Source organism: Corylus avellana, chromosome 10 (assembly GCF_965113065.1).
Source record: "Corylus avellana chromosome 10, dhCorAvel1.hap1.2, whole genome shotgun sequence".
Lineage (NCBI taxonomy): Eukaryota > Viridiplantae > Streptophyta > Magnoliopsida > Fagales > Betulaceae > Corylus > Corylus avellana.
In genome coordinates this window covers 16,774,217-16,801,381 of record NC_142499.1, presented here as the reverse complement: position 1 = coordinate 16,801,381, position 27,165 = coordinate 16,774,217, and the positions used below count along the sequence as shown (strand labels likewise).

Here is a 27,165-nt window from a genome sequence, read left to right as displayed (position 1 = left end):
CTACTCTTCTATTTATATTTGATTTTGGTGCATTGTATGTTTATCACTTTGCATCAACTGTCAGCCAATACGATTTACAAACGAGTTTTCTAAAGTTAAACGATAACATAAACATCTTATCCCCCAGGTTGTTGTGCTACTGCTAACATTGATCCTTTGCCATCATCCATGCTATCTCTGGGATGCTCTTTGAGGTTATTGGTTTGATGACAATACCATGATGTTGTGATCCAATAAGTTCTACTTGAGCCTCATATCATTTGGTATTAAAACCATCATTGTGTCAAATTTGGGATTGGACTGTCGAAAATAAAAAAGTGATTATCAGGTCAATGTCGATAGAGTGAGTAGTCATAGATGTCGGCTGCAAAACGTGGTAGTATGTTACAAACCTAAGCATTCTAATCGGTAAAGTTCAATCTTAACCATATGTATAATCTCTTGGCAGACTCTCCTTGCAAACCTGTTTTCAACAATGAGTTATACCTAAGACTTGTATCTGTACCTAGCTATATTTTCTACTCTCCCGGCAAAAGGAAAAGGGTAATACAGCATCATAGTCTTTACAACCAATATGTATCATTTCACAAAACTACCAATACTACAATAAAAAATCAGAAACCAGAACCTAGAATACCGTAAAAGACTATATTCTTAATAATCTAACAATCCCTAAGCAATAAAACCTACATAAGAATAATCAATGGAAATGCTTAAGTACTGAAGCATTGGCATAAATTTAGTGCTCTAACCTGCAGAATAGTAAGCTAACATAAAACATATCTAAACATATATACACTGATTCAGCTCTTGCCAGGCTACAAGGATTTGACTTCATCTATCTTCAACAGTAAAATTGGGTTCAACCGGCTTCTGTAATGAGCTTAGGATGTCAAATTCCGATGTACACCGCTTGCTTCCTCCTCTCCTAATGCTTGCTGCTAGTCTTGCTGCATATGTTGTAAACTCTGATGAGCTGCGCGAGGGCAATGAAGCACTATGTTCCAGTGCAGATGCAGGCATAGAGGCCATTAGACTTTCCATCTTCTTGAGCTCAGCTGCTTCTTTCCGTCTCTTATAACGAAACCAAGCTGCTTGTATAAAGCAAGCAGCCCATGTCCTCCATTGGTGCGAGTGAAACCTAAATGTGTGTCTGATTTGCTTGCTGTGTAGTCTTCGGAATTGGGCCGCTACAAACTTTAAGTCCTCAGCAATGAGAGCAAAAGCTTCAACTTCTGTGATAGCTTCCACTGTGCGTGTAGATGAGGGAAGCACAACATTGGGACGAGGGTCTAAGGCCCAGGTTAGCAACTCCTCACCACAGAAGTCACCTGTGTTAGAATATTAATTAAATGATTAAATTAATCATTTAATTGTATTAGAGCAAAGGAGGTTGAACCTTGTCTCTATCATTTCACCTCCCATTACAATTAAATATTTCACATGTTGTGTCTCATTTATTAAGTGAAAAGTTTGAGCTCACACGTGAGGTGGTGTCTTAAAATATTTAAATGATTAAATTAACCATTTTTATATTAGTTTAAGCTTTGAGAATAAGCGGTGATTTAAGAACCTGGGCCAATGCGACATGAATTGAAGAACCCGGTGCGGCCACCATTGGTGGTGTAAGAATCTAAGTGGCCTCGGACAATGAAAAGCATCTCATTTACAGGATCACCCTCACGAACTAGGCAAGTGCCCGGAGTACATAGGGAAGGTTTCAGCCTTTCACAAATGGCGTCTAGCATCCTATCATCCATCTGATCAAAAAGTGATACCTGTTTCAGAATTAGATTTAATGGTTAAATTGTTCAATATACAAAAAAGGAAGAGAAAAAGCGACCACTCTGATGATAATTGCTATATAGTATGGCATTTAACTGGATTTAATGGCTACCGTTTGCAAACTAGCTTGGGGATCCACTGTGTATAATCTTTGGAGATTTTGAAATGATGTGAAGTTTGGTAATAGTTTGTGTTCTGAAGAAAAACTCCTACAGAAAATCTCTTGGGCGGTGACGACTTGCATGCTGAGTAAGGGGAAGTTTAAAGGAAGTATAGAGACTGTTGCCCTATATTCTAATTGGGGTATTTCTCTAATAATTCTGGTTTGAGATGTTTTTTGTTTGCTGCTGAATTGTCCTGTAGCTGGTTGGCTTTGATTCTTTGGGGACCAGATTTGTTTTGAGTCTCTATATTCATGTTGTTGTTTGTTGGTTGGTCTGGCAGGATTGTTTTTGAGGCTGGGAGCTTTGCAGTTCTGTAGAAGTAGCCAGCTTTGCTGCGGGGGGAGCTATGAGAAGGCTACAGGTTTTTTGTTCCTGTGTTGTTTTAGCTGGTTTGTTTTCTTTTGTTTATTGGGTTTGTAGTTTGTTGATATATAGAATTTTAATCCCAGAAGATTGAAATTTTCTTCTGTATATGTTGTGTAGATTGTTGCAAGAGGCATTGGTTGTAACAAGATGCTTGTTAGCATCTGGAGGTCTAGCAGGTTTCTGTTAGAGAGACATTGTATTCTGTGTTGTTATGAAAATTTTCATTCATCCAAAAAATTTAGTATGGCATTTAGGTGTTATCTGAAGCAAGGAAAAATACACCATATCCAAGGAGTTCACTTAACTTGTTTAGAAGTACACAATATTGATTCATTAATGGAGTAGATAAAAGAAACAAAAGCTTACTTGTCGAACTAGATCAAGACAGAGGTGGCGTTTGATATCTCGTCTAAGATCCATTGGAAGGTCCTTAAGAATAGCTTCCTCATCAACTCCCCGAGTTGCAACCCATCTGTATTGATCATACCTTCTCACGCTCTGCTTCAAACCATGTGGTAGCTGCCTGTGATGCATCCATTGTTCTGTATCTGTCCTCCTAATCCTCCACTCTTCCAGTCGCACTGTGGTGGATTGGAGGTACGTCTGTTTTTTTTAAAAAAAAAAACATAATGGTGCAAGAGTTTTTTTAATAATTTTGGAACCAAAAGTGATTATGATGTCATGAAGTATGAGTTCTATAGCTTAATGAGTGTTTTAACATAGAAGTGAAAGAAGACGGTGAATAATCTTATTGTGGAATGATTCAACAGAAAATCAAAGAAAACGTGAAATAATTTGAACATAGCATCTTCTAAGAACTTGTATGAATATCCCAGAGAAAACCTAAAAATTTATCTAGTTGTGAAACTCTTATGACGCCTAAGTGGTACAAATCATGTTCTATAGATGATTTTCTAAGGCCTGGAGGCCCCTTTCCAGCAACTGGACTTACCTGCATGTTCCCTATAAGCAGAGCGAAAAGCACCAATCCAAGAATCGCAACGATAACAGCAAAATTTATTTCTCCAATATAAGTGCTTGTGGAGAGATTCTGTCCCAAAGAGCTGCAATATGAAGTACTGGAGTGTGAGTTCCATTTGCAAAGGGCGAAATAGTAAGTCAAGGATTTACCAAATAGACATAAAACCATTATATATTGCAATTTGTAGCACATAAAGATAAATCTATCTTGTTTCTGATAGCATCTCAGATGAATCTATCACTCAACAAACTCCAATTCACCCTAAGAATTTCAAAAAATCAGGTTGTTGGACTTTCCTCGTCTTGACTGGCACTGATCCTCTCAGTTTGCAGTTTCACCCTGTAAGGTGTTGTCCAGCAAAAAAGATAATTACCTTAGATTTCTCAGGCCCCACCAAAGACAGTAATAGTACTTGTTCAAGAAACTTGTGGCTGCAACTCTAAAAGTCAATGCATCACCATATATACCAAACTGAAAGAAGTCACTTCCTGCCCCACATAAAGTTGAGATATTGCTTGTTTTCAACCAAGCGGCTCTACTAGGGTTATTCGCTCGATGGCAGTAAAATAGCCCATGTTGGCAATCTTGGGGTTGAAGACTGCAAACTTTCTTCCAGCATTCTTCTTGTCGTTGAACAGACAATAGGTACCAACAAGATCCTAAAACCTTTTCGAAGAAACAGAAAGAACAAAATGGAGTCAAAATTACAAGTAGCTTGCCAAGTTAATTGGACACTCATTTTCATTTTGCCCAAGGATGTGATTAGAATCATTGAGCAGAAATTTAATAGGTTCATGTGGAATGGGAATGAGCTTAGTTCAGCAAAAGTGAAGGTTGCTTGGGATTTTCTTTGTGTTCCTAAGGATGGAGGAGGAGGAGGTTTAGGGTTGATAAAATTGGTTGATTGGAATAGGGCAGCCATTCTTTATCCAATTTGGTCCTTGTTTGCTAGATCAAGGTCTCTTTGGGTGCTTGGGTTCATTCCAATCTGATCAAAGGGAGATGTTTTTGGCTCCTCAAGATTCTTCTTGGAGTTGGAGGAAAATTCTTAAACTCGGTGAGTTAGCTAAGCTTTTCCTGAAATTCCAAGCAGGGAATGGGACTTCTATTTCGCTGTGGATGGAGGCATGGCATCCGGATGGTATCCTCTTTGGTAAATATGGATTTCGCGTCATTTATGACTCTAGGAGCCGTATAGATGCAAAATTGTCCACTATGATTAAAGATGGGGATTGAAATTGGATACTGGTAGGTCTGTAGAGCTGGTTGCCATCCAAAGCAGCTTGTCTCTTGTGGAAATTGGTGCTCAAGATACTTCCCTTTGGCCACCATCTAAGAATCTGAAATTTTCTTGTAAGGAGACCTGGGAGGCTATTAGGGAGAAATTGCCTAAGGTTGATTGGTTCAAATTGCTTTGGTTTCCTTTTGCTATACCTAGGCATTCTCTTTTTCTTGTGGCTGGCAATTCGGGACAATCTTTCTTCTAGAGATAGGTTGTGAAATGCTTGTTTTTCCAAAACATTATCGAGTGTAGGGATAATTTGTTCTTTGATTGTGGGTTAAGTAAACGAATTTGGAGAGAAGTGATGCATAAATGCTCTGTTAGTCCTTTACATTTTGATTGGGATGCAGTCTTGTGCGAAGATTTGAAGGCCTGGAAGGGTAAAAAGTTGGCTAGTATTGTGTGCAAGTTGGCTTGGGAGCTACTGTGTACAATATTTGGAAGCATAGAAATAATGTCATGTTTGGTAATCGGTTCAATTCTGAAGAGCTGAATCTTCAACATATTTGCTGGGAGATTAGTATCAGGATTGTGGGTAAAGGTAAAGGGAAATTCAAGAACTCAAAAGTTAATTCCAAGATCTGTGATAGTTGGATATCCCCATGACCATCTTGCATTAGGATTGAATGCTGAGTAGCTGGTCTACTAGTGCTACTTGCTGCTGTGTTCATGTGTTGTCTTTGTGCTGTTTTGCAGTCTGGTTGGTTTGATTCGTTTTTCTTGCTGTTTTTCTGGTTCTGTTTAGTAGAGTTAGTTTATGAGTTTAGAATAGTGGGTTGTACTGCTTTTTGCATATGTCTTGTCTTGTTGCTAAGCAACTGCGTTCCAGCTTGGTTTTTCTCTCTTTCTGGAGTGTTTCTGTGTAATACTTTGTTTGGAGTGAAAAAATAATATTCATCCAAAAAAACAAAATGAATTACAAGTAGCTTGATTTAATGACCATTTCAATCGATCACAAATACAAGCTAATCAAGCTCAAAAGAAATCCCAAATTCAGTTTCAAATAAGGTATTAGTAGAATAAATCTTTTAGATAATGCAGATTGAAAATATTTTCCTATGTACAGAAAAACTTAGTGAATGCATCACAATTTTCTGTGTAGAAACTGATTCCTGAGAGTAACTTACATGACTTGCCAACATATACAGCATCAGATTATATGCTGCTCCAGCCCATGCTGTTTCCATCAGAACCCCATTGGCCTTGACAATTTGATATGAGAGGGGAAAGATAAGATATAGCCTCGAAAGGTACTGGAAAATGATAAGGGAACGAAGAACAATACTTGAAGGGGTCATTTCCGAATCTCTAATACATGGGATTGCAGCCCAAAGCATCACCTGCCATAACATGCAAGTGAAAATGACACAAGTTCACAACAGAGACTAATGAATCTACTGTGCATTCTCAAAACTTGTGACATTGTATATTGTAAGTTTAACTAATAATGTCCTTTTCAAACAAATAGGCCTATGCTCCTTCTAAACGGGTTGAGAATACACGTGCGAGTATAAAAAGCGAGGAGAAGTTAGAGCAATTAAATTATGCAGAAGTGCAGATTTTAAACTAGACTCAAACTAAACAAGCAGGTGAAGCAGAATTAAAATATCCCTATTGATAATTATTGAAAACATAAACTATATCTATAACTACCTACATACCTGTGGAAGGGGTACTGCAGCAATAAGGTCAAGCCAAAACTCTTGACGAAGGTATGTTGAAGCGATCTTTGAAGGGTCAATAACAAGCTCTCCTCTCCCAAATACTCGAGAGGAAGGAGCAACATAAGCCGTTCGAAACCGAACAAAAATCTGAACAATGTAAAATGCATCAACCAGTGACCGAATTACTGTGAGGGATACTTCAAGGGATAGATTAACATCAAGGCACATCTCTTCCTTAACCACTGGTAAGTACAAAAACAGGGGATCCACGAAAAGAGAAATCAAACAGGCCAGTAAGAAGATTTTGTTCCATTTGCTTACAACAGGCCCCCGGGGATCCAATATTATTTTATCCACCACATCATAATCCTCAGAGAAGACTCTGGAAAGTTCTCTTCCATCAAAGGACTTGCCTCTTGCATCTTTCTCAGACCTCTTTGTGCAAAGATCAGGCGTCTCTTTACCACAATTTTGCCTGAAGAAATGACTATTTTTGGGTGGTGTGCAGTATGCAGTTTCAAGATCATCTTGAAATCTGAAATTCCAAGGAATTATGAATTTCAAAGAATGAACAGTAGCAAATTCTCTACATTTTGATAATTGATTTCCCTAGAGTTGAAGCAAGAAATTTTGCATTGAAGCACAATAACATACAACAATAGATTTATGGACAACAACAAATTGAACCAAAATAATATATTATTAGTTCAATTTCATGGTCCTTGCTAGAGGAGTTGGAAGACAAACCTTACAGATCCTGATCTACCAAAATCCATAGCATTTGAGACCCAGAAGACTTCAATGAGTAGATTTGATCTGCCATGAAAAAAATCCCGCATTACTTCCTTTATCAGAGTTTTAATCACCACAAAACTATGGCTTCCAGAACTCAACCGCATGAGTCAAGCAACTTTTCTGTACATCTAAGAATCATGTGAAAAAAAAAAAGTAAAACAAAAAAGAACCATGTCTTCTTCTTTTTCCTTTTCTTTTTCTTTTCTGTTTTTTTTTTTTAGTTAGTATAAAAGTGCCATGTTTCATCACATTAGCTAACAAGTTGCCAGACAATAAGTGTCTTCGTTTCTATCTCATAGAACCCAAAAAAGAAAAAAACGCTAATTGTCCCATTTTTCAGAGGAATGGTAAAATTACCCCAGAACCAGAAGCAATTACAAAGAACAGAAAAGACAATAATGAAGCTGCAGGCATAGAATCCACAGAACAATTCCACAAGACAGACGTGAAAAAACTTACAATCATGGTTTGCTGAAAATTCTCTATCTCCATCTCTCAGCCAAAGATTTTACACTTGACACTGGCTGTTTCTGTGGAAAAGTTAGCTAGTGTGAGGATCATGGAACTTATATATATATGCACAAACAAACAGAAAAATACAGGTGAAGGTATATGGGATTCTACTTTATTCTTATTTTTGATATGCTTATAGTGGGGTTTGAAGAATTTCCATTTTTTAGCATCAACAGAAAATGACACCAGCTACCAAACCGTAGAACAAGTCGGCAAGTAAATGATAGAAAAGAGTATTATATTTCCAGCTCAGAGGAACCCATATCATGATATCAAGAATCTTGACCAATTAGCGTAGCAAGACCTGTTGAATTAATGACTTCTTTGTCGCACCATTTCCCGACAGATGAGGGAATCGTATTTTGAAAAAACAAGATATGGGACTTTGTCCGTTGACTTTGATCTCAAAAGTCCACTCCATGTGGATTTGCCTCCGGCCTCCCCTTTCATGAGCCTTCCACCTACGACTTGCGAGTTCCTTTTCCAAACAAAGGGTACTCTGTTTCTGTTGGGTCTTCTAAATCATGGCTGGAGGTGGGGCTCTCTCTCTGACTGCACAAAGTTTGACTAATTATCTTATTTTGTGGGATTTTTTTTTAATAATGTTATTATTTGCATAAATTTACAAATGATGTCATTGTAATCAATGATTTCGTATGAAACAAAATGTAACAACTAGATATAACATCGAAAGTAACGATAAAAATTAGACCATGGTTGAGTTTAACCAACAAACGAATCATGATTCCTATTCTGTCTTGTCTGGGCATGGCAAAGAGTTATTGAATCAGTTGCCATATTTATTATGCTATACTTTCTCACGTGGGAAATGGGTTCATCGGTGCTCCGCTTCAGAACTTTCTCGTTTTCTGCTTCATAATTAAGGTTGCCGGTAGGAAGGTGACTCGTGGGTGAACGTTAGCCACTTGACTTTTGAGGCCAGCATTTTTCTGGAACACTCTTAAGCTTAAAACAAAACAATTTATTTATTTATTCTAATTAATTAGCTTCTTAGTCTTATAGCTGTGAACATCTTAGCTAAGGGAAATCAACTACTTGTTCAAACATTCTGGCGAAATTCCGAGAGCTAAGAGCATTAAGCACAAGTAAAATATTTCTTGTTCAAAGGTGCGCATAGTATAAAATAATATAATTTTTAGTGTAATATAATTATATATGTTCGTTAAAGTCAGGTTTATGAGCTTGGCCATATCGGAATTCAAGATTTGCTACTAGCTAACCGACGAGTGGTGGAATTTACCCAATCTAACCCCGTCAGTGTAGGTTAGAACGTTGGGTCCACTAGTTTGGGCCAACCTGAAAATAGCTCTAGTGATGAATGTAATGGAGTAAACCTTTGATAGATGGTATCATTTTTTGAATCACATGTTTAGAAAATGAATTTTACCTTGTATAAAAACCAGAGGAAGGAAAGTACACTTTTTGATTTTCAATTTCAACTTTAAAAAAAGTATATGTACATTCTCTAAACCCCAAGCCCAACTGGGATGGCCGGCCACTCCTTAATTTTTAAATTTTTTATTTTATTTTATTTTAAACTTGGAATTGAGGCATTTTGAAAAAAAAAAAACCAAAAAAAAAAAAAAAAAAGTTAGAATTGTCGAATTACAATAATTTGGAAGTTTGGGGTGATAAAGTGTCACTTTTTAAACATTGAGGTTAAAAGTGCAAATTGGTAGATAGTTCATGGGGTAAAATATATTTTCTCCTAAAAAAAAAAAAAAGAACAGAAATTTTGATTTTCTAAAAATAAAAATAAAAAATTTTGTTTTACAACAATAATTTTTATAGGGGTATTTTTAACTTATTGAAAAATCTGCATTGTCATCTTTGTCTTTTTACTGGCCTTTGGAGTGACATTGCCTCAAATAAAAATTTAAAGAAAGATATTTTCAATTGAGTTGAAGTTTAAAGGGAATATGCGTACTTTTCCAACTCTTTGAGTTTTGTCTATTTGTGTTTTTTATTTTTATTTTTTTCTTTTCCTTACTGAACTCATAAAAAAATGTATATCATTATTGGATCAATATAAATAAGAAGAATGCCCTTCAATCGCACATCAAGTCATTCACCAAACACACACCATGTTTCAATTTCTCTCAAATATAATAATTGTTTCACCTCACGTTAATTAGAAGTTAACTGATTTTTTCTTTTTATTTCAAATATATAATATCTTGATATGATTAGTTTGTAATGTTTTTTTCATTTCAATATTTACTAGTCCAACAGATTTTTCTTTTGGTTAATAGAGAAATAAAATAAACTGTCAATAATCTCCACATTAGCTTTGTATTTATGTAGGAATCATTCTATAATACTCTCGGATGGTGAATTTGGACCTATTGTATTTCATATCCAAGTTCAGTAATTAGGTTTTGCATGTTGATTCTTTGAAGCTATGAATAAAATTTTAATTCTTATTTGATTTTTCTTCTTCTTCTAGATGGTAGCTTTTAGAAGCTTTTAGGAATTCATGTTAGATTATTATTATTATTATTATCTTACTTTTTTTAGTATTTGTTGTGTGTAATGCAATAATGTGTAATCTTCCCCCAAATTAAAAAGAATTGTCCACTTTTTGGGTAGTAGAACACCGCAATAGCTCATTTAGGGTAGGAGAGACCCAAAAATGCAACTTAGGGAGGGAGAATACAATATATTCATAGATACTTTCTCAAAATGATATTTAAATAGAATACAATATATAGGATGACACCTAAATTGATATATCTAAAAACTCCTAATTAATCCCAATGCTGATATTGAATAGTCTAATTCCAATAATAATTTCAACTCAAATACTAAACATATCTCATTCACCCTAATATAATCCCTAACAATTCTTCTCTATATATATAAGCTCGTAATGCATGCCTTAATCATGCACGTACTCACCGAAGCTGCATTCTCTAGACTTTATAAACAATGGCCTGCATTTTCTTCATTGTCTTTATCTTTCTTATTTCATTGACACTAAACCAAGTGACAGGTTCTCCCAATTGTGGGCCAATTGTAGCCGATGATACTGATCGGATTCAATTTGCTTTCAACCTTGAATTCCTTGAAGCTGAGTTTTTCCTGTATGGTGCACTTGGTAGAGGACTTGACACCATTGCTCCGACTTTTGCTGGCGGTGGTCCGCCTCCCATCGGTGCTAAGAAGGCCAATCTTGACCCTATAGTTGGCCGGATCATTGAGGAATTCGCATATCAGGAAGTTGGTCATCTCAGGTCCTATAGAAAAGAAAAAAATTTATTTATTTATTTTCATTTACTTACTCGTATTTACCTCCATTTTTCTTTAATTTTTGGCGCATAAACAATATTTAATAAATTGACAACAATTTTTCAGGGCTATAATAACATAAATAGGAGGAATTCCGAGGGCGCAATTGGATCTTAGCCCTCAGAGTTTTGCAAACCTATTTGACAAAGCAGTTGGTTTTAAATTGAACCCTCCATTCAACCCTTACTTGGACTCAGTCCACGATCTCTTAGCATCTTATGCGATCCCTTACGTAGGACTCGTGGGTTATGTTGGCACCATTCCAAGCCTTACCAAAGAAACTTCTCGAAGCGTAAGAACCTATACCAATCCTATTAAATTAGGAAAAGCTTAAGCTAATAAAAAAACAATTGATTTAATTATTTGATTATATTCTAAGTGATGAAGAATGGTAGTGATTGATGAGGCAAACAATTATGAGACAGTCCTTGTGTGGCTTACCTATCTAGACCTAAATTACTATTTATCCTTAAAGCTTAAATAATTTTTTTTCAACCATGCAAGTATCACCCTGTAACTAATCAATACTCCTTATTTGTAGTTGGTGGCGTCGCTTTTGGGCGTGGAATCTGGACAGGATGCGGTTATAAGAACATTGCTATACGAGAGAGCTGACGAGAAGGTGTTGCCATATAACATGATTGTAGCTACGTTTACGAACAGAATCTCTTGGCTCAGAAACAAGCTAGGCATGTGTGGCAACAAAGATGAAGGTGTAAAAGTACCTATCTCTCTTGCAGCGGAAAATCGTACGCACAGCAATGTCCTCTCCGCCGATTCTAACTCCCGTTCATATGCTCGGACACCGCCGGAAATCTTGAGAATAATATATGGAAGTGGCAGTGAGTATAAACCTGGCGGGTTTTATCCTAATGGTGGAGGCGGAACATTGCAAGAAGCTTTCTTCCAAAAGCTTAAGAGCCTCTCTACTCGAAGCTTGCAATGTTAATTATGGTATTGTGGTGTACCAATAAATTGATAGGTGGATGGATGTATATTACAATAAAATCTATGGTACTAGCTTTTGTAAAATGCCATGAGCCATCGAAAAACGAAAATATCTTACACAACATTGACATGTGTATTCATAAAGGTTTGGAATAATTTTCCAAGTGTTTGTCTTGGAAACTACTTTTAATGTTGAAAGCTATTACATAAGTCATCAATTTGAGCAAGGGATGCGGGCTTTGTAATATTGTGTCTTGTTTGGATCAACAAATTTATTTTTTCACCTAAATGTACGTGCAATTAATATGGTTAATTGACCATTATATTTTTCACACCCATTTTATCATATCCAACTCACACCATTCACATGACATGAGCTAGATGGATGTGGAAAGTTTTGTTTATTTAAGTGGTCATTCAACACATGACGACAAAAGCCTAGGAACCTCCTACCTACCAATCTCTCTCTCTCTCTTTCTTTATATATATATATATATATATATATATCTTTTATTTTGTTTTCTCAAAATGATGAAACTTCAAAGAAATTAAGTGAAGTTTCTCTTATAAAAAAACACTCGAAAGTATTGGGGATAGTACTAAAAAGTTTTACGACAAAATTATTTATAAACTAATGTGACAATCAGGGGGCGGACCGAGGGGTGATGTGTGTGTGGGTGGGGGAGGGGGGGGCGGAGTTCCCCCTAATACTTTTGTCCCCCCAAAATTATATTTGTATCCCCATTTAATTATTTTTTTTGTTATTTTAGTTTTACCACCTCTTCCAATATAAAAAAACCTAAAATACACCTATTTATTTAGTTTTTCTTCATATTCTAGTTCGCAGAGACTCAATTTGATTTGAGACTTGTGGTTGTTAATGTATATATGGCAAGATCAGCAAAGAGTGCAACTGAGGATTCTCAAGACAATATCAAATCAGCAGCATCAGCAGCCTTGACCTCCTATGCAGCATATAATCCAAGCAACGCAAGAGATCCTAGATGCACACCGGACAGAATCACGAGAATTCCCCAACCAACCATATATCCAGCTCACTGTCAAAGCATCCTTGGAAGGAAAGTATTGAAGCTGAGAAATTCGCACCATATGGAAAGGATCAACTGAATTATATTCTTGTATGGTTACCATGTATTTAGTCTGTTCATTGTGTATGTATAAGAAGTGATATGATGTAATTGTATTTTCAAGACTTTAGAATAAAACTTCACAAAAGTTTTCGGTGGTAATTCTGCATCACAAGTTAAATGGTCATTTCCCACTGTTTTCTCACAGTTTTGCTGATTGAATTGTTAAGAATTTAAGCAGTAAATATAACAAAGCTTTCATGAGACTCATTTACCTGAACAAGTCTCAAGTAGTTCACCAACCTGTTTGGATAGGCAATCTCAGAATTCCTAGCCATCAGAGCAACAAATGTGGTAGGGATTGCTTGGAAAGTCACGATCTTGACGAAGGCTCTGCTTTTGCCAGTAGGTTGACAAGGACATGGTCAGACGAAATCATGATCTTGCTTCCACCGTCATTTTACAGCTGTATTAACTCCGACGAACAACTGCCATCACCATGTAGCCATTACTAGCGAATAAAGCACTTTTTGCCAAACATTTGGCCGCCATATGGAAGAAGCTTTGTCTGGTTAGAGCCAAGATATTCATTATGTTGGGGGTAGATATATAGAAATAGAACCCACTTGTTCAACCAATATTGCCACCTTCCCTACTCCAATTACACTAAGAGGACGTCGACCAATAAGAAACATAAAATTAGATATCGTAATCTTATTGTCTTTTTTTTTAGTGTTTTTTTTTTTTTCATTCAAATTACAAAAGAGAAGCCGGGAAGGTATAAAACTTCATCAGAAGTGGATACTAGGGAGAATCACTTACGATCCTTTAGTGTCTCAAATGGCTTAAGTGTAATTTTAATCATGTGTATATAAATTTTTGGACACATTTTTCTTATAATCTGGTTTTTAAGAGCGAGTTCTACCCAAAATTTATAACATTTGGTATTAGAGTTAGGCACTACGTCATAAGTTTAGGTCACAAAGGGGGCAACCTATGAGATAGGGTATGTTGATGCGGAAAATAAACCAATGACCACCCAAGCTTAGTCATCGATCCCAGATTCTTGCAAGACAAGCAAATGTCAGAGTAGCGTGCAACAAATGGGGGAGGGCGGTGGCACCACTTGTAATGTTTAAGTCAGTAAAGTATATAGGTGAAAGAGATAAATAAAAATTAGGGCATAAGAGCATACCTGAGTTTAACCTCCTACTGGCCTTATATAGGCTAAATATCATTTTATGTTGCGTTGTTTCGTAGGCAATTTTCATGAATTCTACTACCCTTTAATGAATTGTTTTTTTTTCCCTAATTTTTATTATACGTTGCTTTCCGTATAGGATTATTATAAACGTGTGTTTCAAGTAAGTTGTATTTGGGTCGACTGTTTATTGGATAGGTGAGAGTGTGAGCTTCCATTCTAGTAGTTTCACATTCGCTTGCACAGCTTGTATAAAGCCAATAAGAATTTAGTACGTTTCCATTCTATATTATGTCATATGGACGTTAGATTCAAAAATATGGTAGTATTTTACGATTCTAAGTGTTTCACATAGCTTAAGTGCAATCTTAATAATGTGCATATAAGCTCTTGAATACCCTAACTTTATAAGAGCAAATTCAATCCAAAATTTCAAATTTGTAACAAAATCGCCTGACAAGAGAGAAGAGTCTGCCCAACGAACAAGCCAATGAGCTTGTTGGTTTGCCTTCCTTGTAAATTGTAATCCGTATTGTACTAGCTAATGGCCCTCTATGGTTTGCCTTCCTCGGAATGCACCAAAGCTGAACCCTGGAGAATGCAGAGAAGATGAGAGAATGCAGGCTAGGATCAGTTCCCACCAGGCCTCTGGAGAAGGGCATTAGCAAAGCAGATGGATGGGGTCTCCACAACAGTATTTCCTTCTATCTTTGATTTTTCTCACTCCAGCTACAAGTATAAAGTCCCTTGATATAAAATAGAGACATGTAAGTCTCACAATTTTTTTTAAAGCATCTATAGCCCGCTCATTATTTTAAGAGTCCACAATATTTTCTCTTATTCAAATCACCTACGTTTCAAAGGCTTATGAGAACAAGTATTTGATTGGGCAACATCCTCGTAAATGGGGCTTTTGGTTTTGTTTAAACACAAAGATCGGAGGTTCAGAATTCTTTGTCCTACACATCTTTGTGCTCTTCCACCGAAGAAGAAAGAAGAATCTTTCCAAGTCTTCACTTATTTGGTAAAACCCAGCCTAAGGATTAACCTGGTAACTCGTTACCTCCAATTCATTCTACATTATAAAATCCATCTCAAGCATATTCGGGAAAGCAAAATAGAAGAAAAAAACAATTAAATTACTCATGCACTAGATCTACCAAAAGATGGGTAACACATCAGTTTCGAATCTGGATTATGGTATTCAAAACATACACAACTAATAATCTTTCAGAATGCATTTATCAGCAGCTCCTCCTGTCCGTCTCTAGGCCCAGAAATACAGTAGTAGTGCAAACTCTAGTTTTTTGAAAATTCTTCATGGACAGCAACAAGTTCCAGCTTGTGCAGCTCCAAGGTCCCTGGAACATCATAGATGAGCAGATTTTAAGGTTAAAAAAATAAAAAAAAATAAATAAAAAAAATAAAAAAAAAAATACAGCAACTGCATAACCAGGACATCCAAAAAGCAAACCAATAATTTCAAAAAAACAAACAAAAACAAAAAAACCCAAACTATATTACAATCTGTGAAGAATTATACCCAATTGTCTTTTGTTGGTCAAGGACATCCAAAACTCAAAATTGACGTCTTGGCCTAGATTCCCTGGCTTCCGCTGCACTGACTCGTAGAGCTCTGCCATTCAAGTCCTACAACAAAGGGGAAACAAGATTCGTAAATATAGTTGAAAACAAGATGGTAAACAAGGTGACAAGTCACTGTGACACTGCATGGCTGCAACCACCAATAACAAATCATTTGGCTAAAAATGAGACCTCACACCCACAAAATATATTTAGCATCATGAAATTAATACGTCTTAAACTATTAAAATGATGTGTAAAAATGTCTTCAAACTCTAAGAGAGCTTCACTTTAGAGGAATATATACATACATATTACACATGTAAACATATTACCTTGAAAATGTACCTTATAATCAGATCAATGTATAATGTAGTGCAAACAGCCACGACACACATTCAACAAACTAGTTTACATACTCTGATTAATATACCAATCAACATTAGTGGCTATATCTATATTGATGACGCAAGAGCTTTTATAAACCTGACCAGGATAAAAGTGTCAGACCGATAGCAAAAGATATACCGCATCACAATTCATGAGAAATCTTTTTTTTTTTTTTTAACATTTACAAGCATATAACATGAATTTAATGATTTTTCCAAATTGGCCCGGAGACTAAACATTAATGAGACTCAGAAAATGTAATCACCAGACAAAATTTTTATATACAGTATGACTAATTGTGTGCCCAATATAACCATCAACCAGATGACAAAAGGGAAAGTTATCAGAAAGTTGATACTGGCCACAAACTAATTAATTTGTAGATGATGATGTTGATTAATAATGTGATAGATGTTGAATAAGAATGGACCAAACACCTCAAAGGTGATACTGGAGGTTATGATCAATTCATTATTTTCATGAGACTTCTAGTTGTATCAAGCTACTCAAAAATAAAACAAACACACGCACATACATCTAAAAACATATTCGCTCATAATATGACATCATAAAGACAGAAAGTAATATTATACTTACAACACCATCCAAGGATTCAATAGCATTGTTGACCTCTTCAGCAGAATTGTAGGTTACAAAACCAAAACCTCTTGACCTACCACTCTCCCTATCATAAACCACCCTCGCTTCCACAACCTTTCCTTGCTCACTAAACAAATTCTCAAGTGCCAAATCATCAACACCCCATGCGAGGTTGCCCACATGAACACGGTTGGAAGAACCTCCCCCACCTCTAGGACTTCTAAAGGAGGATTCCTCCCTTCTAGGTGGAGGAGGCCCAGAATTTACCCTCAATGACCTTCCCTCAAGTTCCTGCCAAATGTCATGAAGTTTTGTTCAGAAGCAATAAACATATTAAGCCAGTGCTCAAGAAGAATAAACCATACTAAGAAAACTAAAAACTTGAATACGAAGCAATTACGACAATCAAAATTCTATCTCAATACCTGCCCCCCACTTAACAAGCTTCAAACTGAATCATTTTCCCCTTAACCAAACTTGACCAGGTTACAAATTCTAATTAAACTCTCCACAACCAATATTTTGGGGCACAGGAACTTTTTTGAGCTTACAACCAGTTAAAAATAATAATTAGGAGTTGATACACCAGGAAAAGTACATAATAGAATAAGAGAAGTCGTGAGTTTCTTTTCTTTTAATTGTACATAAAAATAACTATAGCAAGCCATATTGTCAAAGTAGCAGGGCCATAAAGAAAGAGAAGGTATTATCAAATCAAGATTCAAGTACATAGAACATGATGTGCTTACATAGCCATTGAACTGTTGAGCAGCAGCTTCAACCTCCTCAGCCGTAGACATGGTAACAAATCCAAATCCTCTGCTTCTTCCAGTCGTCTTGTCATAAATCACCTGCCAATAACAAAAACTTTCAGCATATCCAACCAATCGATTTTCTTATCTTTCAGCATTTCTACAGAACAAAAAAAAATATCATATGTTTCCAAGAAAAATTTTTGTCCCAAAATAAAAAAGGCAAACCACTAAATCCTACAACCAAAAAAAAAAAAAACCCATCTTTTACACAGACAGAGTGGGGGAAAACCCACCTCGACCATTTCGACATTTCCAGCGCTTTCGAACAACCCGGCGAGCTGAGCACTGTCCACATTGAAAGGAAGATTACCCACAAAGAGTTTAAGGTCAGGAGAGAATCTGACTTGGTCTCTATCGCTCAAGAGCTCCTCTTCTTGGTCGTACTCAGACGAAACGGAAACGTTCCGGACGAACCGAGAGGACAGGGCCGGCGCAGAGTGAAGAAACGAAGCAGAAACGGAAATGGGCTTGCAGTGAAGCCTGAGAGGAGAAAGGGAGAGCGAGAAGAGAGAAAGCGAAGTGGGTTTGGGATTGCAGAGGAAAACGGTTTTGTGGGTGAGCGACGGGAGGGCTAGAGAAGACGCTGTGGTAGACATGGTTTTCCGGTTGCGCTCTTTGCAACAGATAAGGTTGAGAGGAAGGCGGAGAGTGTTGAGAGTGTGTTTTAAGAAAGGGAGACGACGCTGGGCGATAACCTAAAAGATATATATTTATGGGGGAGAGTGAGAAATATCCCATTAGGTTTTCGATACAAATGCCCCTCGGATTGAGAAAATATTACGGAATGCCCGGTGAGTGCAGTGGGACTGGGAAATTATATGAGATCGTGACCGTCCAATTTGAAAGGCCTATCCAGGAGGCACGTAGTTTAGGTTCTCGTTGGCCACAAGACGAGGGATTGGTATCTGGAAAATAGAAGAAGGAATTAAATTATGAAAGTAGAGGACAAAAGGAGGGAGATATTTTACTGACAAATGGATAAGAGGATGAGGGCCTATGGACTTACCCAGTGGGCCCATGGGCTTCTTGACTTCAGCTTGAAGCCCAATCAGCTCCCAACAGATGACAGGCAGCCCATAGTGACTTTATTGATTTTTGGACAAAGCAAAGATGGGTCAGAATTTTAAGCCTACAACTTCTCGTTGCCTTAGCATATTCGCTTAGCCTTGATCGCTTTATTCTCGAAGGAGATTCTGAAGTGGTTATCCTAGCTCTCCGTCAGCCAGATTCTTCTCAAGACTGGAGGATCCCCTCCGTCATTCCTGATATTATAGAGTCTATTCCCTTTGCTTTCTCTTGGGAAATTAGAAAGGTTAACCGAAGTGCAAACTTCTGTGCCCACTATTTGGCACGTTGGGCCGCAGCCAGATCTCACTCTGGCAACATTCTCTTTTCCTCTTCCCCTTTCAATTCTTCTAGGATTGTTAGCAGAAAGGACCATTCGCTTTATCTTATGTTTGTTTGTTGTAGTTTTTCTAGTTTGTAATGTACTTAAAAAAAACCAAAAAACAAAAAAACTTGTCGTTTGAAGTTAAAACTTGTTTCTATTTTGGCTCTCAATCAAGGTCACTTTTTCACTAATTAGCCTTGTGTCCCTATTATTAAAAGACTATCACTTCCAACTCTACTTGTTTTGTTTTTGGACCGCTTTAAAGGTCTTAAAATGTGTCAATTCTTGGATACATTCAGTTGCTAAATAGGTTGCTTCTCACTCGGTGTTTGGAAGCATTCTCAATGACTCCCATTTTCTTTTTTCGCTTAGGATTAGTTGTGGCAATGACCCTCCTTTGTAATTTTGGTTTTTTTTTTTAATTAATTAATAATAATAATAATAATAGATAAACTTGTTTCTAAATTCACGTTCAAGAAAGATATACAGTATGAATATTTTCTGAAATAGGTCGAAGCAGGGTCTTTTCTGTATGTTAGGGTTTTTTTTTTTTTTTTTTTATTGGTCTATTTGATGTTAAAAATAAGTACCTTTTATAATTTGTGGTATTGAATCGATTTGTACTTAGGATTTGGGTTGAAAAATGCTCAAGAAAACCAATACAGGAAGCTCCGTTCACAGACTCGTTCGTTGATGTCCAGACGAAATGCTCACATTTATAGAAATGTAAGCCATTGATGTGACTTCTTCGAATCCATGAATTAAATGGGTTTTTGGAGTGAGTCTATAATGAGTTTAATTCCTTGATCTTCACGGGTGCACGAATCTACATGTAATGTTAGAGATAATATGTAGGTTGTTCCACATTGCCCAAGTGAGGAGAGGCTTTGGCCATCGGCTTGTATAAAAGCCTCTCCTCTTGTCCCACATTGCCAAGATACAAGGAGCTCTTCTCCTTTGGCCTCTATATAATGAGATCTCTTATATATAATAATACTGAAGAGAGAGAGATGTAAACACAATGTCAAGTCTTTCAATATTTTTAAAGCACTCAACATATTTATCAAGTGACAACATATACACAATTAAATATAATAAAACAAAATCTTAACCATGAAATTGTCCATCTCCATCCTAATCCATATTTTACAAATTAAGCTTCTTAATATTAATTGCTAACATAGAAGATCAATAGAGATTTTAAAACACAAACCAACCCGTGTAAATCAAGGCCTAGGCTTTTTAAATGGGACCATGTTACATCTCCATTCTCCAGGCTCCAGCTAAGACCAGGCCTAGAAATTTGTCATATGTGCTCAGAAAATCATGGTGTCAGCCACAAACAACTCAGACAAAGTACTTAGAAAAATAATAAGGCCTTTAGACAAATAAAAGATCTTGTGACAAAGAAAATCTGCTTCAGCAACATTGAAATGATTGAGATTACACATATCAAAACTTGTCTGATCATCGTGTCTTACATGAACAAAGATAAACAAGACAAAACGATCTGAACAAATCACACAAGTAAAATTTCTTTATACTCCATTAATGTTATGTATATATATATATTTATAAACAAAAGAATGTAAGATCCTGAAGTATATACAGTGTTGGCACCTCTGATCATATCACCTTCCAACGTATTTCAACATGTATGACTCCATTTCTTGAATTGATCAGATTGTACTTTTCATTGATGCGTCCATTATATACTACGTCGTTCAGATTGATATCCACATGCCCCAATGATTCCTGAAACAATTATACAATTCAGAAATTGCAAGCATATCTATACACAAACAAGGCAGATTAACAAGAATCATGAAAAGATAATGACCCAACAACCTTTCGTCGCAAACCAAAGCCTTTGTGCTTGCTCATGATCTCAATATGAATCTTCTCCTCTAAAGGAGCCTCTTCAAGCAAAAATTGGAACTCTTCATTCCAACATGGATCCCGGGTTTTCTTGATTAGCTAGACATAAGAATAACTAAATCAGAAGGGCACACCAAAAGTTTATCTATATATACTGTAATTTAAGAGAAGGGGGTTCATAAATATCTTCTAATCTCACATATAAAAGTGCAACTAAGAAACTAATACATTTTTTTTTAGATTAACAGTTAAGAGTGTTCAAGATAATACTGACCCTTTAACATAGGAAAGAAGAGTGATAGTTTCTGCAGAAGAATAGGTGTTTTTTGTGCTTCTGCAGAGTTTATTTTTTGGTGTGAATAGTTGTTTGAGTGAAAGTTGTTGGGTTTATTGGAGAGTATTGTTGTAATATGCTTGTTGATTAGTAAAAGAAGTTTATTCATTAAAAAAAATTACACTAACCTTGGTTTTCTTCCGTTCTCCTCCAAAAGTGAGCAGAGCATAAGGGTTGTTGTGATGCTTCCCCTCAACATCTTCAGCGCCTTGGAGCAAAACGAGAAGCAAACCAGCTCTGTGCAAAGACATGTCATCTGATACCATGCCAACTATATTTGCCTTTGATCCATACCCATTTAAAGGTCCACTAAATCGTTCATTGTCCTCTTTAAAAGGCTTAAATGTCAACTCCACCACAAGTTTCCCCCTCGATTTATTATTTTGAGAATCATTAGGGTTTGTATTCTTGACCAAATTAAGTGTAAATCCTTTTGTCTCATGTGGGGTAAGCAACCTCAATGGAACTACTTGCATTCCCAACTTGTCATGTATCCCAACCTGTAAACCCAACATATAAGTATATCTTAACTTGCAATCCCTCCGTATTTAGTAGCGGACACAGTTTTAGCTAATACTGAATCCCAATTTGTAGTATATAAAAGCTTTTAAAATATGAGAAAACAAATTCATAGATGATTCTGTATAAGGTGCACATGATTTTTATGCAAAGGTACTATATATGCTAATAAGTTAAATATCAAATATGATGCTAGTTTACTGAACTTATTTTCTGAAAAACACTTGTCAGATAAAAAAATAAAAAATAACAAAACCCATTTTCTTCAAGATTAACAGGAGATTAGTAGTTCTAAACTAAAAATTAAGCTCCACCAAGAATAAAAAGAGTTCTCCGCAACTTTTCCTTACAGGATCTTTAATATAATGAAATGCTGTAAATATTTCTAGTTGATTCTTCCATAGTACCAACTTAAAATCAGTAAAAGTATATGTTTGTGGCATTTATAAGCGACTACAAATGTAGATATTCAGGCAATGAATTATTAGTAGTGAAAAAAATACAAAACCTTCTCCCAGTCATAGACATGCAACTGAAGAACTTGAGATTCAGGGTCCTTTACTGTAAGCTTGAAGTCCTCATTCCACTCAGGGTTCAAGTTCTTCATCTTAATAGATGTTTTCTTTGCCGGAAGCCTCTCCCCACTTAAGGTGAGTTTAACATAAGGATCAGAGGTTCCCAAAAGGTCCATCTTCAAGAGTTTGAGTGCCCGTACAACCTTCACGTGTAGTATGCCAACCGGCTTCTTCATGGCCACTCTATTGAAGTAAAAAAATAATAGATAATATACTGATGTTTTCTGCTAAATGTAACAAGCCCTACACAAAATTTACTCAACCAAATCTGGATCTGCAAAGTAGTCAAGAACCTATATGGAATCACATTGCAGCAATTTTTAGCCTTTCACTTTAAAGACTTTCTATTGTCACATAATTCTAAAACTCAAAAGTACCCGGTACATAACTTCTATATAGAAATACTGTCATTGAATTTCAAGGTGCATTTGGCATTGCGATTTTATAGACAAAAAGTGTGATTTTAAACAAAATCACTTTTTTCAAATCATAGGTAAGGAAGTACTTTTTTTAAAACGCATAATTTTAAAGGCTAAACTGCGATTTTAAAGGCCAAATTGTGATTTTTCCATATGCTTAACTGAGTCTTTAAAAATCACGTTTTCAAATTGTACATTTTAAAATCGTTATTTTTAAATTGCACTTTTTGAAATTACAAACCCAAATAGACCTTATCTAAGAGTGTTTTCCTTGATCATACTGAATGTTAGACATCCTTAATGATATGGTGTCATATATAAACTTACATTGAACCATCAAGAATCGGTATTTCAAAAGTTTGGGGCCAGAGGTAGAGGCTAGCAATTTGTTTTCTTATGGTCTCCTGCTAGCAACAGAGAAACAATTACAGTCAAGTACTATAAAAAAAAGGAGCTACATTTTTATCGTAATCATAATTGTAATATTTCAATTTTAGAGTTGAAGACTGCTAAAAATTTAAATATATGTTCACTTCATATTTACAAATAAAACATTCAAATGTAATCCAATAAAACACTCCTTGGCAGGATGCATAATTTTCCGCCTAAATATGAGAGTGCACACATTCTCTCATCCAACTCAGATTTTAACGAATGCAACTTGTTTTTGCCCTCCTCTTATGTCACAATAGATTGGATATCCATCACCATTGTCTATCAGAATACATTTTAAAAAAATGTTCATATGTGGAACAGTGGAAGAGAGCTGATGGACAGCTATGTTTTTGACATTTTGATCTACATTTTGGTTCATAAGGTTACAAAAATAAAGTAAGGTAGTCAGTCTCTTCAATCAGTTCTCATCATTGTCATATGTAAAATCCATTCAAGAAATGCTCTCTTTCCCCACTATTTTGCGGCCAAGCAAGTACTTAACATGGCTTTCTTGTGAAAGGATACAAACAATAAAAAATTATAACTGTCTTTAATTCCTCATAATGCAATAGAAACCATACTAAAAGTCAACTGAATATACAAAAGGATTAAGACAGGTAGATAGGACTCGAGTGTTTTGTAGGGTTAAGTTTGAATTATTAGTTTAAACATGTACTTTAATCTATTCTAAGTATATAATTAATCATGTTAACTGTTTTGCCTCAAAAGGTCAAACTAATCCTCACGATAATCTAAATAATTATAATTATATCATTTTATGGAAGAATACGTAAAATGAAGCCTATCTTACAATTGTTACAGAATAAAAAATGATTGTGCAGTTGGGAAAAAAAAAAAAAAAAAAAAAAGAGCTCATCTAATCACATATATATATATTACACTAGCATATAAAATTTAATGGCTGATACCAAATCAGAGAGAGAGAGAGAGAGAGCACCTGAACATATTGATACAGACCAGGAATTGCCATAATATCCCCTCCCAGTAAATTTAGTCCAAAGTCTATATATGGCTGGACATATATAATATACTTGTCATTGTAATTACATGAGACTCATAACTCAGGAAACATGGATTCACAACATTACTTCTAGACTCTGCAGACTCTTATCAAATTTGCATAACCATTTACCTTCTCCATCAAAGACACTGCTATGCTGGCAAAGCATGGGAATGTTGGCACAAGAGGCTTCAGAACTATGCGTGGTGCTGCAAATATTTGTATATCCACCAACTGAGAAAACAAGCATGAACTACTTTTCAATAAACAATACTTTGGCATTTTAAACCCACAACAAGAGTGGTATTATTTAATACCAATTTCCATCTCGTTTAATGCTTCATCAACTAAACAACAAACTACTGTCATCAGAAGTCGATGAGCAAGATATTGAACTTTCCTCATCGTATTTCAATTTTTAAAAAAGGAAGTTGACTTATGCAAGTCTATGAAAAGGACACGTGTAAAATCTCAATGGAAGTAAGTCTATTCTCACAGTTCCCAAATCCTGATTAAATTATTTCAATTAGGATATGGTCTGAGAAATCTTCTCACCTGTAAAGTAATTTGAAGTGACAATAATTTCAACACTAGAGTTATGTTGGGATTTCCAGCCCATCTAACCACAGGCTCGAATACCAGTTCTTTCTCATGAGTTTCTTGCACTTTGATACCTGCCACTTTGATGAATAAGATCCCACAATAAAGTAAATTCCAAACTAGATGGTCTGGCACATGTTGTTGCAAGAAAAGATATTTGCTTATCTATTGTTACGCAATTGGTACAGTTTCTTAGAGTTGCAGCTTACCAGACAAGTATACTTACTTTCTCAGGCTTCTACATTTATATATTGTGCCTAAATACTTATCAAAAAACTATATATTGTGCCTAAATAACATTCTAACTGTGAGCAAATTACCTTTTAAATCATCTTCTTTTAGACTTCTAGGCTTTAAAATTTTAGAACAGAAATTAAATGATTGCACTAGGAACTCAAAGATTAAATTATTGTGAATTAAGTTAGATGAAACTTCAATTCATTTGGAGTTATACTTGCCATGAATTGAAGGGGGAAGAGTTCCAAGACTCAAGCTCTTGAACTCTACTGAAGTTATCTGAAACTTGCCAATGTACTCTGCAAACAAAGGCTCGGTATTGCTTCTTATAATACCACATATTGCCTGAAAACTCAATCATTAAGGGAAATTATTACTAAATTATAAGTTACATTGCCCCAGTAATTAATTTTTTCAGAAAATTTATTAGTATCCCTTAAATTCTTATCACCTTATCAAGGTAAGGCCAAATATAAGAAATCGACTTGTTCCACCAATCAATCTGCATATTAATACAAATTTAAACAAATGTAATGACACTTTAATAAAAAGGATGAAGAACATAACTTAAAATGTAAACTATTAAACATAAAATAAGAAGGGAAAAGAGCTTAGAACCAACTCGATCGTAATCAGGATGCTTCACCCACAGGGGAATCTCGGGCAAAATATCAAGCAAAGAGCTTGTGTCAAATTCATGAAGTGGTCTAATAATTGGTTCCTGCAAATGGTGGTTAAAATGAAATTAAAAATCTTCTTCAAAAGAATGTGGGATTCATCATGCACAAACTATTGAAGTTTATGAGAGATTTTCTCGTACGTAAAGGGGCAAATTTCACAAAATTTCATATTACAAATGTTATCATGCTGTTATGTATGAATGAGTATGGTAGTGATTATGTAATGACAGATAAAACTAGAGTGAAAATATAAGTTAAATTATCCAGCACCCACTCTAATCCATGCTTGGAAAACATTTATCTTTTTTCTTTTCAATCACCAAAAGACTTAATTTGATTAAAAAATAAATAAACAATGTATATATAATTCATTACTGCCTTCATGGTTTCACCTTCAGGCCTTAACTAGAGCATGATAACAAGTCCCCAGTCGTTACCTCTCACAAAAAATAGTACATGAAAAATTGACCAAAACATTCGAACAACTTTTTGAATAGTGAACCAAAAACAACGTACAATTAAGACCTACTACAGAGAGATGCAGCATAGTGTCACCCTGGTGATGTTGGCCATGTCAAAGTTGTGTGTAAACAAATTAACTTGCTACTAAATTAATTAAACATGTTGAGTGCATAATAAATAACACCATCTTTATCCAATATTTTTATTATTATTATTGAAATGGCACGACACAATACACATTCTGGTTCTCTGAAACAAAAAAGCAAACACCAATAAGAAGCAGCACTAATTGTAAATTTAACCCATTAATTATTTTATATTCTAATTGATAGTGTCACTATTATATATCAATTTTATTACATTTAGATTAATAAAAAATGAAAAGAAGAAGGAAGAGAAATAGGATTACAGGCATTACCTTCACATCATCACCTGGCTCGACGTATATGAATAGGAAAAATCCCAGTAAAAGACCGACTGGGATTCCAATTCCAAAACCAATGATTCCCAGTAAAGTCCCCAAAAATCCCATTTTCTCTGATCCCAAACATGCGTGAGAAAATGCAAGAAATGATGTAGAAGGAAGAAGAACAGAAAATGAAGGCAAGAAATTGACATCGGAAACGTAATGCGTATTGCTTCGAAAGAAACTGCCAAGACAGCGTCTCGTTGCACAATCCACGTAGTACGTTTTTCTGCATTGAAAGTGACGGATATGCCCTCAGTTGTCTGGTGCTGTAACAATGTGATTGGCCCACGTAGATGCGGAAGTTGAAACTTCATGGCAAGCGTTCGTGGTGTGATGGTAGTGGCCCTTTGGATATTTCCTAAAAATGCTGAGGACGGATCCGACTTACATGTTGTTATTAAAATAATAGTATATATGCTGTAGTTTAATTAACGATAAAGATTGAATTTTAAAGTTAACTTATTTTTAAAAATTTTTAATAAGAGAGAGAAAATAAATAGAAATTTTAAGAAATTTAATCTTGACCGTTGATCAAACTACAGCATTCATACTATTATTAAAGTAACAGCATGTAAGTCGAATCCGCTGAGGATGACAATGCTTTCACTTTTGGGACTAATTAAACAAATGAAACAGTAAAATTCAGGAAAATATTAATAA

The 27,165-nt window shown here is 35.7% G+C and overlaps 3 protein-coding genes and 1 pseudogene across 6 annotated transcripts; 1 reads left to right on the top strand and 3 right to left on the bottom strand.

Annotated features, from left to right (window-relative positions):
* Positions 1-498: 498 nt before the first annotated feature.
* LOC132192174 (protein CNGC15b) lies at positions 499-8,094 on the bottom strand. 2 transcript variants are annotated; one of them, XM_059607426.2, is made up of 10 exons: positions 7,856-8,094; positions 7,498-7,568; positions 6,991-7,059; positions 6,241-6,778; positions 5,707-5,919; positions 3,671-3,963; positions 3,268-3,379; positions 2,682-2,918; positions 1,574-1,778; positions 499-1,331 (listed from the first exon to the last, which is right to left on the bottom strand). In XM_059607426.2, the coding sequence occupies exons 3-10, from the start codon at positions 7,017-7,019 to the stop codon at positions 835-837; spliced, it is 2,124 nt and encodes a 707-aa protein (XP_059463409.1). In that variant the 5' UTR covers positions 7,020-7,059; positions 7,498-7,568; positions 7,856-8,094; the 3' UTR covers positions 499-834. The 2 variants fall into 2 exon arrangements, with proteins under 2 accessions (XP_059463409.1, XP_059463410.1); XM_059607427.1 differs by lacking the exon at positions 7,856-8,094 and adding an exon at positions 7,663-7,823.
* A 2,406-nt stretch (positions 8,095-10,500) lies between these two features.
* Positions 10,501-11,809, top strand: LOC132162304 (ferritin-like catalase Nec2 pseudogene; annotated as a pseudogene).
* A 3,406-nt stretch (positions 11,810-15,215) lies between these two features.
* On the bottom strand, positions 15,216-18,181 carry LOC132192120 (RNA-binding (RRM/RBD/RNP motifs) family protein). The gene is made up of 5 exons (XM_059607346.2): positions 17,720-18,181; positions 17,421-17,522; positions 16,669-16,962; positions 15,641-15,747; positions 15,216-15,458 (listed from the first exon to the last, which is right to left on the bottom strand). The coding sequence occupies exons 1-4, from the start codon at positions 18,080-18,082 to the stop codon at positions 15,676-15,678; spliced, it is 831 nt and encodes a 276-aa protein (XP_059463329.2). The 5' UTR covers positions 18,083-18,181; the 3' UTR covers positions 15,216-15,458; positions 15,641-15,675.
* Positions 18,182-20,390: 2,209 nt separating this feature from the next.
* LOC132162026 (synaptotagmin-3-like) lies at positions 20,391-26,568 on the bottom strand. 3 transcript variants are annotated; one of them, XM_088511189.1, is made up of 12 exons: positions 26,446-26,568; positions 25,517-25,615; positions 25,346-25,396; positions 25,116-25,239; positions 24,613-24,731; positions 24,190-24,291; positions 23,995-24,069; positions 22,929-23,005; positions 22,116-22,365; positions 21,217-21,588; positions 20,725-20,853; positions 20,391-20,631 (listed from the first exon to the last, which is right to left on the bottom strand). In XM_088511189.1, the coding sequence occupies exons 1-12, from the start codon at positions 26,566-26,568 to the stop codon at positions 20,503-20,505; spliced, it is 1,650 nt and encodes a 549-aa protein (XP_088367315.1). In that variant the 3' UTR covers positions 20,391-20,502. The 3 variants fall into 3 exon arrangements, with proteins under 3 accessions (XP_088367315.1, XP_059428254.2, XP_088367316.1); XM_059572271.2 differs by having other exon boundaries at positions 26,455-26,568; XM_088511190.1 differs by having other exon boundaries at positions 26,461-26,568.
* Between the last annotated feature and the right edge of the window lie 597 nt (positions 26,569-27,165).